Source organism: Globicephala melas, chromosome 6 (assembly GCF_963455315.2).
Source record: "Globicephala melas chromosome 6, mGloMel1.2, whole genome shotgun sequence".
NCBI lineage: Eukaryota > Metazoa > Chordata > Mammalia > Artiodactyla > Delphinidae > Globicephala > Globicephala melas.
Window position 1 is genome coordinate 88,137,609 of NC_083319.1, and position 16,232 is coordinate 88,153,840.

General features: G+C 37.9%; 1 protein-coding gene across 3 annotated transcripts in view; it reads right to left on the bottom strand.

Moving 5' to 3' along the window:
- Positions 1-728: 728 nt before the first annotated feature.
- The window catches only part of FAM240B (family with sequence similarity 240 member B), an 86,738-nt gene continuing 71,234 nt past the window's right edge, over positions 729-16,232 (bottom strand). For all 3 annotated transcript variants that reach the window (XM_060300018.1, XM_060300016.1, XM_060300017.1), the window contains one exon: positions 729-1,360. In XM_060300018.1, the coding sequence (XP_060156001.1) occupies positions 1,267-1,360 (94 nt within the window). In that variant the 3' untranslated portion in view covers positions 729-1,266. The remainder of the gene's footprint in view (positions 1,361-16,232) is intronic.

The following is a 16,232-nucleotide window of genomic DNA, read 5'->3' on the forward strand; positions in this document are numbered from 1 at the left end:
ACTCTCAGATGTGGTTATGTATCCTGATATCTATTCCCATGGTTCTCTGTCTTTACTAAAATTCTATTTTATTATTAGCTTCTTTTCCCAAACTTTGCTCAGATTTTCCCAGCTGTAATTTACTGCTTAGTTGTTACATCTGAATTGGATAAGAGCCTATAGCAAAGACCTGAACATTGTACCCTGGATCTCATAACTGTGGGGATGTGGAATCACCTCTCCAACCCTGTTGCCACCCTGTGGACCTCTCAGCCATAAGGATCTCTTTTAATTTTATAGGGACAGCAGTTTATGCCACCACATAGCATCTGTGAGTGCTGTGATACCCTCCCCAGGATTGTCTGTGTCATTCTCTGGGTCCCTCTGGCCATCTGTGCTCCTTGGCTGCCTCAGGCTTCCCACTCTGCTCCTGTCCCCTGTGAGGAATCCCTGGGTAGAGGAGAAGAGAAGCCCTAGTTCCTGTGATTGTCAGAGTCCCTCCTGATCTGTGACCATGATCATGCTCTGGGCCTGAGAGGAGGCTGCGGTGAAAGTGACTTTAAATTCCAAAACATTCTAAAGACAGCTTGGAGCTGACACTTGCTATAGCAGCAGAGAACTAACCACGACAGGCGTGAGGGGTTAACACAGGGCACACACCAGGGAGGGCACGACAACCAAGTTTATTAAGCATTATTTTGCTTTCACTGCATGTTTCTAATTAAATGTTTATTTTTAAAAAACCCAATTTATATGAAGAGAAAATAATTTAGTTCAGTTCATTTTCAAACCATAATGTTAAAAAATTATTCTTTTCATAATAACAGCTTTCTTTCTGTAAGCAGTAGCATTTCTGTCTTCACAAAAAAGGGAGAACAGGAAAACAGATTGTATGACTATGTTTTTCCAGAAGATCTAGGTAAGCCAGTTTCCCAACAAGGTCATTGCCCCTGGTAAGCTTGGATAAAATAACAAGACTTTTTACATGAGAAGAAAATGTGGAAATAAATTACATTACATGTTAACTCAAAGAGATTTTTATATTAGATAACCCGAGCTTCTTATCCCTTTGGAGGTCATCCTGTCCTCTGTGGCAGGGAGGATTGAGTTGGATAAAGACTCTCATTAGCACTGGGGGAGGTTTCACATGTAAATCCCCTCACAAATGCGAGAGCAAATAGAGAGTGTCCTGCTTAGTAAGTCAACATAATTTGGGTGCTAGTTTTTTCTCTTAGAAAAGTGCCCTTGGTGGCTTGTTATCTTTGAAGTGGATGAGGCAGGAAGCTCTCAGCCCACAGTGTTTGCCTGCTTTTCCTTCCCATCAGGATTGTCCAACATCCCCAGCCTTTTCTCCAGTCTCTGCTTCCATTCTTCTCTGAGCCTGAGGAGGGGAAACAATATACGTGGTTAGTGCATTTGTCTAGACATCTGCTGGTCCAGAGAAGTTTTTTGTTTTTTGGGTTTTTTTCCTTCTGAAGAATATTTTTTAAGAGAAATAAGTGGCTTTTACAAATTAATGAAGAAAAAAATCAGTAGAGTAATGAGCAGTCTATGAATATGTAGTTTTCTCCAAAATTTATTCCTTCCTACATTGGTATGCGGATTCAGAGTAATATCAATCAAAATCCCAGCAGGACTTTTCTGTAGCTATCAACAAGCTGATTCTAAATTTTATATGGAAAGGCAAAAGAAGTCAATTAGCCAAAACAATTTTAAAGTAGAAGAAAGATGGGAGACTCATACTACATGATTTTGAGGCTTAATGTAAAGCTACCATCATCAAGACAGTGTAGCATTGGTGAAGGAAGAAACAGATCAATGGGACAGAATGGTGTGGAAATAAACATACACAAATATAGCCAATTGATTTTTGACAAAGTACAAAGGCAGCTCAATGGAGGAAGGATAGTATTTTTTTTCAATAAATGATGCTGGAACATTATATATCCATATTAAAAAATGGCCTTTGATCCACACTCCACATCTTATACAAAATTAACTAAAAATGGATCATAGACATGAATGTAAAATGTAAGACCAAAGCTTCAAGAAAAAAGCCACAAAATAATATCTTCATGACCTTGGGATAAGGAAAAAATTCTTATATACATTACAAAAAGCATGATTCATAAAAGAATAAAAAATTTGGGACTTCATCAAAATTAAAACAATTTGTTCTGTGAAAGATACTGTAAAGAGAATAAAAGACAAGCCACAAACAGGGAGAAAATATTTGCAAGTCACATATCTGATAAGGGATTTATTTCCAGAATATATATAGTTTCAAACTCAATGATAAGAAAATAATATAATGAGGAAAATATTTGAACAGACAGTTTCCTAAAGAAGTAATATGGGTGGCAAATAAACACGTAAAAGATGCTCAACATAATTAGGAAAATGCAAATTAAAACAACAATGAGGTACCAAAACAAACAAAAAAAACCAAAACCAACTCTTTCCCCCTATCCCCCCTGGCAAAACCAAAATCCAACCCCCACCCCCCAAACCAAAAAACCCTCACAACAAAACTCAAACCAAGTGCTGGCCAGGATGCTGACTAACTGGAACTCTTTTACATGCTATTAAAATGCAAAACGGTGCAGTCAGTTTGTAAAACAGTTTGGCAGTTTCTTATACAGTTAACCATACACTTACCCTATGACCCAGTAATTTCAATCCTATTTGCTCAAGAGAAATAGAAATTTATCTTCACACAGAAATCTATATGTGAATGTTTACAGCACTTTTATTTATAGTCACCCAAGACTGGAAACAACCTAAATGTCCTTCAATGGGGAGTGGATCACCAAATTGTGATACATCCCTACCACAGAAAAGTACTCAGCAATGAGAAGGAATGGATGTACACAATTGATACACACAACAAGAAGAAAAATCCCAAGTACATTGTGCTAAGTGAAGAGAGCCAGACACAAAAGACTACATACTGTATAATTCATTTATGACATTCTGGAAAAGGCAAAACTGTAGGGATGAAGTACAGATCAGTCGTTGCTATGGACTGGAAATTGGGAGAGGAGTTGACCACAAAGGAGAAGCTTAAGGGAATTTTTCAGAGTGATGGAACTATTCTATATCTTGACTGTAGTGATTACATGACTCTGAGCATTTGTCAAACTCATAGATCTGTACACAAAAAGAAAAGAAATGCATGGTGCTTATAAATCAATTAAGAAAAAGAAAGTCTATAATCAAACAGGCAGAGGCTATACAAAGGCAGTTTCTGAAGAAGAAATCCAGCTAGTTCCTATGCATATGAAAAGATCTCAACCAAACCTGTAATTAATTAAATTCATTTTAAAACAGTGAGATGCCATTTTCACCTGTCAGATTAACAATGATTAAGAGTCTGACAACACACAGTGTGAGTGACTGGGAATTGGCATTCCCATACTTAGAGTGGAAGTTTAAAACAACCTCTTTGCAAGACAAGGAGGCAATAGCTATCAAAATTTACAACACTCATCTTTTGACATATCTTCATTTCTATGAACTTATCCCATAATGCTTATCCATGTATGAATAATGTATGTACAAGTACTCTTATTACAACATTGTTTGTAAAGCCACAAAATGAAAAACAACCTAAATGTCCTTCAGTGTGATTGTTTAAATTAATTGTCACATCATTATTGTGGAAAACATTAAAGAAGTACTCAAAGTGCCAATATAGAAAAACTTCCAAGATAGCATAAGTTAAAAAAGGAAGGTACATATTAATACTATGTATAAAATAGATAACTAATGAGAACCTACTGTATAGCACAGGGAACTCTACTCAGTGCTCTGTGGTGACCTAAATGAGAAAGAAATCCAAAAAAAGGGGATATATGTATATGTATAGCTGATTCACTCTGCTGCACAGTATAAACTAAAACAATATTGTAAAGAAACTATACTCCAATAAAAAATTTTTTAAAAATTAAAAAAGGAAAGTGTAGAATATTGAAGATTGTGTAGATCCTATTTTGCATAAAAATACAGCACACTTATTTATTTGCTTAGAAAAACTAAAGTTTTGGAGAGATATATGTGAGAAACTGTTGATGTCAGTTTTCTCTGGAGAGCAGGTCTAGGAGACTAAGTGTGAAGGACACTAGTATTAAAAAGTATACACTTGGGGAGACCTTCAAGATGGCAGAGTAGTAAGATGTGGAGATCACCTTCCTCCCCACAGATACATCAGAAATACATCTACATGTGGAACAACTCCTACAGAACACCCACTGAATGCTGGCAGAAGACCTCAGACTACCCAAAAGGCAAGAAACTCCCCCACGTACCTGGGTAGGGCAAAAGAAAAAAGAAAAAACAGAGACAAAAGAATAGGGATGGGACCTGCACATCTGGGAGGAAGTGGTGAAGGAGGAAAAGTTTCCACACACTAGGAAGCCCCTTCACAGGTGGAGACGGGGTGTGGCAGGGGGCGGGGGAAGCTTCGGAGCCACAGAGCAGAGCGCAGCAACAGGGGTGCAGAGGGCAAAGTGGAAAGATTCCCACACAGAGGATCACTGCCAACCAGGACTCACCAGCCTCAGAGGCTTGTCTGCTCACCCTCCGGGGTGGGCAGGAGCTGGGAGCTGAGGCTCAGGCTTCAGAGGCAGACCCCAGGGAGAGGACTGGGGTTGCCTGTGTGAACACAACCTGAAGGGGGCTAGTGTGCCACAGCTAGCCGGGAGGGAGTCCGGGAAAAACTCTGGACCTGCCTAAGAGGCAAGAGATTGTTTCAGGGTGCGCAAGGAGAGGGGATTCAAAGCATCGCCTAAATGAGCTCCAGAGACTGGTGTGAGCCACGGCTATCAGCACAACACCAGAGATGGGCATGAAACACTAAGGCTACTGCGGCAGCCACCAAGGAGCCTGTGTGCAAGTACAGGTCACTATCCACACCTCCCCTCACAGGAGACTGTGCAGCCCACCACTGCCAGGGTCCTGTGATCCAGGGACAAATTCCCTGGGACAACACACGGTGCACCTCAGGCTGTTGCAATGTTACGCTGGCCTATGCTGCCACCGGCTCACCCCGCATTCCGTACCCCGACCTCCCCCAGCCTGAGTGAGCCAGAATCCACAAATCAGCTGCTCCTTTAAACCCATCCTGTCTGGGTGGGAACAGACGCCCTCAGGAGACTTACGCGCACAGGTGGGGCCAAATCCAAAGCGGAACCCCAGGAGCTGTGCGAACAAAGAAGAGAAAGGGAAATCTCTCCCAGCAGCCTCAGGAGCAGTGGATTAAATCCCCACAATCAACTTGATGTACCTGCATCTGTGGAATACCTGAATAGACAACAAATCATCCCAAAATTGAGGCGGTGGACTTTGGGAGCAAGAGTAGACTTGAGGTTTGCTGTATGCAACAGACTGGTTTCTGGTTTTATGTTTATCTTAGTTTAGTAGTTAGAGTTTATTATCATTGCTAGATTTGTTTATTGATTTGGTTGCTCTCTTTCTTTTTTTAAAAAAAAAAAAATATATATTTTTTCCTTTTTCTCTTTTTCTGAGTGTGTATGGGTATGCTTCTTTGTGTGATTTTGTCTGTATAGCTTTGCTTTTAGCATTTGTCTTAGGGTTCTGTCTGTTTTTCTGTGTTTTTTTTTTAATATAGTTTTTTTAATGCTTGTTATCTATGGTGGATTTGTTTTTTGGTTTGGTTGTTCTCTCTTTCTTCTTTTATAATCACTTTCTAATTTTTTAAAATTTAATACTTTAAAAATTTTTTAATAATTTTCTTTCTTTTTTCTCTCTTTCTTTTTTTCTCCCATTTATTCTGAGCCATGTGACTGACAGGGTCTTGGTGCTCCGGCTGGGTGTCAGGCCTGTGCCTCTGAGGTGGGAGAGCCAAGTTCAGGACATTGGTCAACCAGAGACCTCCCAGCTCCATGTAATATCAAACAGTGAAAGCTCTTCCAGAGATCTCCTTCTCAACGCTAAGACACAGCACCACTGAATAACCAGCAAGCTACAGTGCTGGACACCCTATGCCAAACAACTAGCAAGACAGGAACACAACCCCACCCATTAGCAGAGAGGCTGCCTAAAATCATAATAAGGTTACAGACATCCCAAAACACACCACCGGACATGGTTCTGCCCACCAGAAAAACAAGATCCAGCCTTATCCACCAGAACACAGGCACCAGTCCTCTCCACTAGGGAGCCTACACAACCCACTGAACCAACAGCCACTGGGGACAGACACCAAAAACAAGGGAACTACGAACCTGCAGCCTGCAAAAAGGAGACCCCAAACACAGTAAGATAAGAAAAATGAGAAGACAGAAAAACACAGAGCAGATGAAGAAACAAGATAAACACCGACCAGACCTAACAAATAAAGAGGAAATAGGCAGTCTACCTGAAAAAGAATTCAGAATAATGATAGTAAAGATGATCTAAAATCTTGGAAATAGAATGGAGAAAATACAAGAAATGTTTAACAAGGACCTAGAAGAACTAAAGAGTAAACAAACCTTGATTAACAACACAATAAATGAAATTAAAACTTCTCTAGAAGGAATCAATAGCAGAATAACTGAGTCAGAAGAACAGATAAGTGACCTGGAAGATACAATAGTGGAAATAACTACTGCAGAGCAGAATAAAGAAAAAAGAATGAAAAGAACTGAGGACAGTCTCAGAGACCTCTGGGACAATATTAAACTCACCAACATTCTATTTATAGGGGTTCCAGAAGAAGAAGAGAAAAAGAAAGGGACTGAGAAAATATTTGAAGAGATTATAGTTGAAAATGTCCATAATATGGGAAAGGAAAGAGTCAATCAAGTCCAGGAAGTGCAGAGAGTCCCATACAGGACAAATCCAAGGAGAATCATGCCAGGACAAATATAAATCAAACTATCAAAAATTAAATACAAAGAAAAAATATTAAAAGCAGCAAGGGAAAAACAACAACTAACATACAAGGGAATCCCCATAAGGTTAACAGCTGATCTCTCAGCAGAAACTCTGCAAGCCAGAAGGAAATTGCAAGACATATTTAAAGTGATGAAAGGGAAAAACCAACAACCAAGATTACCCAGCAAGGATCTCATTCAGATTCAACAGAGAAATTAAAACCTTTACATACAACAAAAGCTAAGAGAATTCAGCACCACTGAACCAGCTTTACAACAAATGCTAAAGGAACTTCTCTAGGCAGGAAACACAAGAGAAGGAAAAGACCTACAATAACAAACCCAAATAATTAAAAAAATCATAACAGGAACATACATATTGATAATTACCTTAAATGTAAATGGATTAAATGCTCCCACAAAAAGACATAGGCTGGCTGAATGGATACAAAAACAAGACCCATATATATGTTGTCTACAAGAGAAACACTTCAGGCCTAGGGACACATACAGACTGAAAGTGAGGGGATGGAAAAAGATATTCCATGCAAATAGAAATCAAAAGAAAGCTGGAGTAGAAATTCTCATATCAGGTAAAATAGACTGTAAAATAAAGACTATTAAGGGAGACAAAGAAGAACACTACATAATGATCAAGGGGTCAATCCGAGAAGAAGATATAACAATTGTAAATATTTATGCACCCAACATAGGAGCACCTCAATACATAAGGCAAATGCTAACAGCCATAAAACGGGAAATCGACAGTAACACAATCATAGTAGGGGACTTTAACACCCCACTTTCACCAATGGACAGATCATCCAAACTGAAAATAAATCAGAAAACCCAAGCTTTAAATGATGCATTAAACAAGATGTACTTAATTGATATTTATAGGACATTCCATCCAAAAACAACAGAATACACTTTCTTCTCAAGTGCTCATGGAACATTCTCCAGGATAGATCATATCTTGGGTCACAAATCAAGCCTTGGTAAATTTAAGAAAATTGAAATCATATCAAGTATCTTTTCTGACCACAACACCCTGAGACTACATAACAATTACAGGAAAAAAATCTGTAAAATATACGAACATATGGAGGCTAAACAACACATTACTAAATAACCAAGAGCTCACTGAAGAAATCAAAGAGGAAATCAAGAAATACCTAGAAACAAATGACAATGAAAACACAATGACCCAAAACCTATGGAATGCAGCAAAAACAGTTCTAAGAGGGAAGTTTATAGCAATATAATCCTATCTCAAAAAAAAAAAAACCCATCTCAAATAAACAACCTAACCTTACACCTAAACAATTAGAGAAAGAAGAAGAAGAACAACAACAAAAAATTAGCAGAAGGAAAGAAATCATAAAGATCAGATCAGAAATAAATGAAAAAGAAATGAAGGAAACAATAGCAAAGATCAATATAACTAAAAGCTGGTTCTTTGAAAAGGTAAAATTGATAAACCATTAGCCAGACTCATCAAGAAAAAAAGGGAGAAGACTCAAATCAATAGAATTACAAATGAAAAGGGAGAAGTTACAACACACACTGCAGAAATACGAAGGATCATGAGAGATTACTACAAGTAACTATATGCCAATAAAATGGACAACCTGGAAGAAATCTACAAATTCTTAGAAAAGCACAACCTTCCGAGACTGAACCAGGAAGAAATAGAAAACATAAACAGACCAATCACAAACACTGATATTGGGACTGTGATTAAAAAACTTCCAACAAATAAAAGCCCAGAACCAGATGGCTTCACAGATGAATTCTATCATACATTTAGAGAAGAGCTAACATCTATCCTTCTTAAACTCTTCCAAAATACAGCAGAGGGAGGAACACTCCCAAACTCATTCTACGAGGCCACCATCACCCTGATACCAAAACCAGACAAAGATGTCACAAGAAAAGAAAACTACAGGCCAATGTCACTGATGAACGTAGATGCAAAAATTCTCAACAAAATACTAGCAAACAGAATTCAATAGCACATTAAAAGGATCGTACACCCTGATCAAGTCGGGTTTATCCCAGGAATGCAAGGATTCTTCAATATACGCAAATCAATCAATGTGATAAACCATATTAACAAATTGAAGGAGAAAAATCATATCATCATCTCAATTGATGCAGAAAAAGCTTTCAACAAAATTAAACACCCATTTATGACAAAAACACTCCAGAATGTAGGCATAGAGGGAACTTACCTCAACATAATAAAGGCCATATATGACAAACCTGCAGACTACATCGTTCTCAATGGTGAAAAACTGAAACCATTTCCTCTACGATAAGAAAGAGAAAAGGTTATCCTCTCTCACCACTATTATTCAACATAGTTTGGACGTTTTAGCCACAGCCATCAGAGAAGAAAAAGGAATTCAAATCGGAAAAGAAGAAGTAAAGCTGTCACTGTTTGCAGATGACATGATACTATACATAGAGAATCCGAAAGTTGCAACCAGAAAACTACTAGAGCTAATCAATGAATTTGGTAAAGTAGCAGGATACAAAATTAATGTACAGAAATCTCTTGCATTCCTATACACTAATGATGAAAAATAAGAAAGAGAAATTAAGTAAACACTCCCATTTACCATTGCAACAAAAAGAATAAATTAACTAGGAATAAACCTACCTAAGGAGACAAAAGACCTGAATGCAGAAAACTATAAGACACTGATGAAAGAAATTAAAGATGACACAAACAGTTGGTAAGATATACTACGTTCTTAGATTGGCGGAATCAATATTGTCAAAATGACTATACTACGCAAAGCAATTTACAGATTCAGTGCAATCCCTATCAAACTACTAATGGTATTTTTCACAGAACTAGAACAAAAAATTTCACAATTTGTATGGAAACACAAAAAACCCCAAATAGCCAAAGCAATCTTGAGAAAGAAAAACGGAGCTGGAGCAATCAGGCTCCCAGACTTCAGACTATACTACCAAGTTACAGTAATCAAGATAGTATGGTACCGGCACAAAAACAGAAATATAGATCAATGGAATAGGATAGAAAGCCCAGAGATAAACCCATGCACATATGGTCACCTCATTTTTGATACAGGAGGCAAGAATATACAATGGAGAAAAGACAGCCTCTTCAATAAGTGGGGCTGGGAAAACTAGACAGCTATATGTAAAAGAATGAAATTAGCATACTCCCTAACAGCATACCCAAAAATAAACTCAAAATGGATTAAAGATCTAAATGTAAGGCCAGACACTATAAAACTCTTAGAGGAAAACACAGGAAAAACACTCTATGACATAAATCACAGCAAGATTCTTTTTGACTCACCTCCTAGAGAAATGGAAATAAAAACAAAAATAAATAAATGGGACCTAATGAAACTTAAGAGCTTTTGCACAGTAAAGGAAACCATAAACAAGATGAAAAGACAACCCTCAGAATGGGAGAAAATATTTGCAAATGAAGCAACTGACAAAGGATTAATCTCCAAAATTTACAAGCAGCTCATGCAGCTCAATAACAAAAATACAAACAACCCAATCCAAAAACGGGTAGAAGACTTAAATAGACATTTCTCCAAAGAAGATATACAGACTGCCAACAAACACATGAAAGGATGCTCAACATCACTAATCATAGAGAAATTCAAAACAAAACTACAATGAGGTATCACCTCACACCAGTCAGAATGGCCATCATCAAAAAATCTGCAAGCAATAAATGCTGGAGAGGGTGTGGAGAAAAGGGAACCCTCTTGCACTGTTAGTGGGAATGTAAATTGATACAGCCACTATGGAGAACAGTATGGAGGTTCCTTAAAAAACTAAAACTACCATATGACCCAGCAATCCCACTACTGGGCATATACCCTGAGAAAACCATAATTCAAGAAGAGTCATGTACCCAATGTTCATTGCAGCTCTATTTACAATAGCCAGGACATAGAAGCAACCTAAGTGTCCATTGACAAATGAATGAATAAAGAAGATGTGGCACATATATACAATGGAATATTACTCAGCCACAAAAAGAAACAAAACTGAGTTATTTGTAGTGAGGTAGATGGACTTGGAGTCTCTCATACAGAGAGAAGTAAGTCAGAAAGAGAATAATAAATACCATATGCTAACATGTATATATGGAATCTGAAGAAAAATGGTTCTGAAGATTCTAGGGGTAGGACAGGTATAAAGACACAGACCTAGAGAATGGCCTTAGGACACGGGGAAGTGGAAGGGTAAGCTGGGACGAAGAGAGAGTGGCATGAACTTAAATATACTCCCATATGTAAAATAGATAGCTACTGGGAAGCAGCCGCATAGCACAGGGAGATCAGCTTGGTGCTTTGCCATGACCTAGAGAGGTGGGATAGGGAGGGTGGGAGGGAGACACAAGAAGGAGGAGATACGGGGATATATGTTTATGTAGAGCTGATTCACTTTGTTATAAAGCAGAAACTAACACACCATGGTAAAGCAATTATACTTCAATAAAGATGTTAAAAAAATATGCTTGGTTAGTTTCTTAAGTTGGATAAATCATTTTATTCATTTAATAGGGCTGCCATAACAAAATACCAGGCTGATTGGCTTAAACAACAGATAATTATTGTCTCAGTTTTGGAGGGTGATAGTTCAAGATCAAGGTGTTAACAGGTTTGATTTCTCCCAAGGCCTCTCTCCTTTACATGCAGATGTCCTTCTTGCTCCATCCTCATGTGGCCTTTCCTCTGTGTTTGTGCATCCCTGGTGTCTCTTTGTGTATCATAACCTCTTCTTCTTATAAGGACAACAGTTACTTGGATCGGGTCCCACCCTAAAAGCTCTCACTTTAACTGTCACTTGTTTTAAAGGCCCTATCTCCAAATACAGTCACATTCTAAGGTGCTGGTGGTTAGGACTTCCCACATGAATCTGGGGGGACACAATTCATAACAATGCTAAAGCAATGCATGATTATTATGGATAAATTAGAATACACAATAATGAATAAAGAAAAATTGGATTCAACCTTAATTGTTTACTCTTGTAAATAACCCTAAAATGAGTATGATAATAATTAATACTCTTTCCATATACCAGTCTACTTTCCTTGAAAAGATCCCCAGAGGTGAATAACTAGAGGGTATAAATATTTTGAAAGCTGTAGGCACCTATTATCAAACTGACTCCAAGAAACTTCTTACGTAAAACTCTGCTCAATTATGGGCCCAAGAAAGAATGGAAAGAATTTGGAATGTTGGCCTGTTGTTTGGTGGTGATGTTGCTTAAGCACATTAGCGACCAAGGATTAAAAGTTGAAATACTGAGAGAATAGGGACATGGGGGGATATCATCCTCATTCTACCTCAACTTTAAATAGAATGAATGACATAGAAATATAGTTTGCCGGTTTGAAAGGGAAGATAAAACATGTAACTGCTGCTCTCCCATTAGTGGACATAGGTCCATGCACATTTTTCTTAAAAAGTGATGATTTATTGAGATTATATGACCTTGTATTGAGATCCACCTATTAGTAATTTTAATAATTATATTCCTTCATTATGGTTATTAAGTAATCATCTTGTTATTTGTTAATCATCTTGTTATCCCACCTCTCCAACCTGGGAAATATCCAAGCTCACAAGCTCCCGTTGTTAAGCATCTCTGAAAGGCTCTGTAAATAAATCTGCCTCCAAATGTACATGACTTTTGTCACCTGGGGTCTTTTAAAGCTCAGTAATAAAGGTTGCTGCCTGTATGTTTCATTGAACTGTAGGGGCATAATATAATGTGAATTCATCATTAATTAAAGGGGCTTTAACTTTTCCTTGGTGTGGTGGGTATGAAAATGTGTTACTCAGAGATCCTGCTGGCCAATTGCCTGTTTTTGTAAATAAAGTTTTATCAGAACACAGCCCTGCCCATTTGTGACTATTGTCTGTGACTGCTTTCATACAATGGCAGGATTGAGTAGTTGCAACATAGAGCACAAAGCCCAAAATATTTACTACTTTGTCCTTTATAGGAAATATTTACCGCCCCCTCATCTAGATTTAAGAAAGTGATGGAGAAAAATCTTAATAATGCAGATTAAACTTAGAAGTGTGCCCTGTCTTCTATAACTATTATGTTGTGAATGGCAGAAAAAGAATGTGGAAAAGCTCTTCCGGCACTAGAAAACTATAATCCTTAACAATCTGACTTTGCTGAATTGTATAGTAATTAAACATTTATTCGTTGTCTGATTTTGTCCTATCATGGCTGAATTGCAACCATATGTTGGCTATAGAGACAGAAGGTTGGCAAAAACCAATAGAAGGATGCTGTGAGAATCAGTTGGATATATGAAATGTGTAATAAAGAGCATTGCATGTTTTATTCTTATTTGTAAAGTATATGTCACACATCTTTATAAAAGTAAAATTCATAATAAAATTATGTACATATATATGTGTATACATTTTTTCCACAGAGAGACAGTCATTAAATGTTTACCAGCACACCATAACTTGCTTCCCATTTTTCTCTCACAGGTGCTTTCCCCAATAAATCTCACACCCATCTAATTTCATCTTGCCCTCTGCTTCTTGGAGGAACCAAATTAACACATTTGGAATGATGAATTTATTCTAGGAACAGAATTTACGAATCTGGGGTTTATGACACATTTATTCACTTTTTGTATTATCTATATCACCATTTATTGCCAGATGGATGATAGATGCCACTATCTACCTAGTTCCCATTAAATCCTATTTTATGAGTATTTAGACTGTTTCCTGCCCCTTTCTGGTCAATATCTTTCATCACTGTGTTGCTTCCCTTTATCTTTGTGCTCTCAGTAAGCTGGTGAATATAAGTGTATATATGGATCTTTTCTTCTATAGTAAGGAAGGTCAATATGAGAAAGATAATGCTTAAAAATTGGTATGCAGAGTCAGATACAGCAGAGGGGCAATAAAACTGACATTAAACTTGAAGAGAACATTTTTTTCCTTAAGTCTAGAAATACTGACCTCACTTTTCAAATGGAGACCAAATGATATTTACTATTTATGGTTCTAGATTCATCTGATTAGTGGAGGAGTTGTAATTAATATCTAGGAACACAGATTCTGCTTGATAAGTATGGGATTTGACTAGAAAGGAGGACTTTTTTTAAGAACCATAAGCCAGAATCACAAACCAGAATCACAATGTCCTTACTAAGAACCACAGAAGATCAACTGGGCACATAATTAGTTTTTTTTTTTTTTTCTATCATGTGCTTGCTAGGCCCTAAAGATATGTGCCAGTTTGGGTCCTCCAAGAAGCAGATTCAAAGGAATCAACCATGAAAAATAAAGCAGGGGTTGGGGGAAGAAACAGAAATGGTAAGGGATAGCCTTCAGATTAGCATGCTGGTCTAACACCTGTGAAAGGAGAGTGAGAAGTAAGGAATGATTGGGTAGGAAAAGGCCCGAACCACAGCATAGTTCTGAGAAAGCTTAGCTGAGCTGATGAGGAGTCCCTGGGTAAAAGTTTCCCAGTAGAGGAGTTCTGTCACACAGGAATTTACCAGGACTAGCTACCCCTGCCATGCTCAGTCATTGGCTAGAGCAGTCAGGGGTAAATGTGGCCTCAGCTCAAATAAAATGGCAGATCCAGAAAGGCAGCACCTAGGGCTCTTAGTCAACTTTCTCCCCATTGCAAGTTTAGAGCACCTCTGTGGCTACCTCAATATGTAAAGAAGAGCAGTAAAATAATAATCCTTGTCATCAAGGAATTTATAATTTACTGAGTCCTTGATCTCCCAATTTAGATTTCACACTATAATCATAATCTCTGTGCTTTTGTTTTAATATGAAAGGTCAGATGATGCTTTTGCTGCCCCTATTCCTGTGTAATAATGAACATGCCTTTACAGTGGTTTTTCCATAGTGGGGAGAGATGGGCCTGATCCTGGTTCCCTTTGACCTTCAGCTCACCAGCTGGATCTGGTCACGGGGCAGCTCAGCATACTGCTCTGAACAACTCAGTTTACCAGCCATATACCTCACCCCCTCAGTTTGAATGAAAAAACTAACTAAAATTTTTCTTACTGGTTATTTTTCGTAGACTAAATCTTATAAAAAGTTTGAAATGATGATTTCATCTGGCTTGGAGATTATGAGTTGGATATTTTGTTACCTGCTTCTGAAAGCATCCTGATTGACATAACTGATAAGTAGGAATCAAAGCAGAGGGAGGTGAGTGGTCTTGGGGTGAGGCCTGATAAACTCCTCTCCTCACTTAGACACTCCGAGCTCTGCTAAATTCTGAAGAGGTATTTTGAAGATCATACTTCTTGCATTAAAACATTATTATTTTCATATAAGCATTGTACATTTAGTTATAGTTACAGGCTGGTTATTTAGGCTTAGGTGTTCATATAATTTATCATCTAAATTGAGATACTTTGGAAATAAAAGGGAGCACAATTCATAATTATAACAAATTGATATACATACACCTGGACTGTCCCAACACACCAGGAGATTTGTTCATTGTACCTACAGTACACTTGACTTCTCTCAAATTGCCTCAATCAGTTATTTGCAAACAGACTTCAACTTCTCCAGGGGACTGACGCCTGCTGTGCTGCTTCTTTCTGCTTTCTTTCAGACTCAGAGAGAGTAAGAGGGTTTCTAGTTCTGAGGCCACCCACTTTGGCTTGTGATCTCACCTCCAGGGCTTCTTCCACACACATGTGTTCCTAGGGTAAATGGATTCTCTGCAGCTCTGGTTGCATTCCTCTCAGTGAGTGAACCCGTAGGCATGTGCTAATGAGCATGTCCATGGTGAAACACCTGTTTCCACTCTACTCAGCTCTGGCACAAGGCCTTGCCGGTTAGCCCAGCTGAGGAACATAAGGCATTATTGGCTCTGTTCTACTATCAGCAAAGGCGTTGGTGGAAAATTTTGAGGGTTTTTTTTGAGGTTTTTGTCTTCTACTGTTTATTTAGAACATTTCTGGATTGCACAGTGGCTTGAAATTGCCACTTTTATAATTGGAGGGTAAAATAACAAAAGGTGTCAGTGTTATGTGTGTGTCTCAGGTTATGCACTTACATATAAGCATTTTGGAAAGCCATAGCCTTAGGGGAAATAGGGACCCAAGGTTTTATGCCATTCATTGGTCTGGTCAAGTGTATCCTGGAAGATAATTATTCTAGGACAATATTTCAAACTGTTTGCTTACATAAGCAATATTTAAGCAAATATTCTGACATTCTGGTTTTGGTTTAAAAATATTTATATTCTTTCTGTGCAACTTGGTTCATCTGGGATATATGTGGCTGTATTTTTTGTTTTGTTTTCGTTTTTTAACAAAAATAATAACAAAACCACTATGTTGTCATT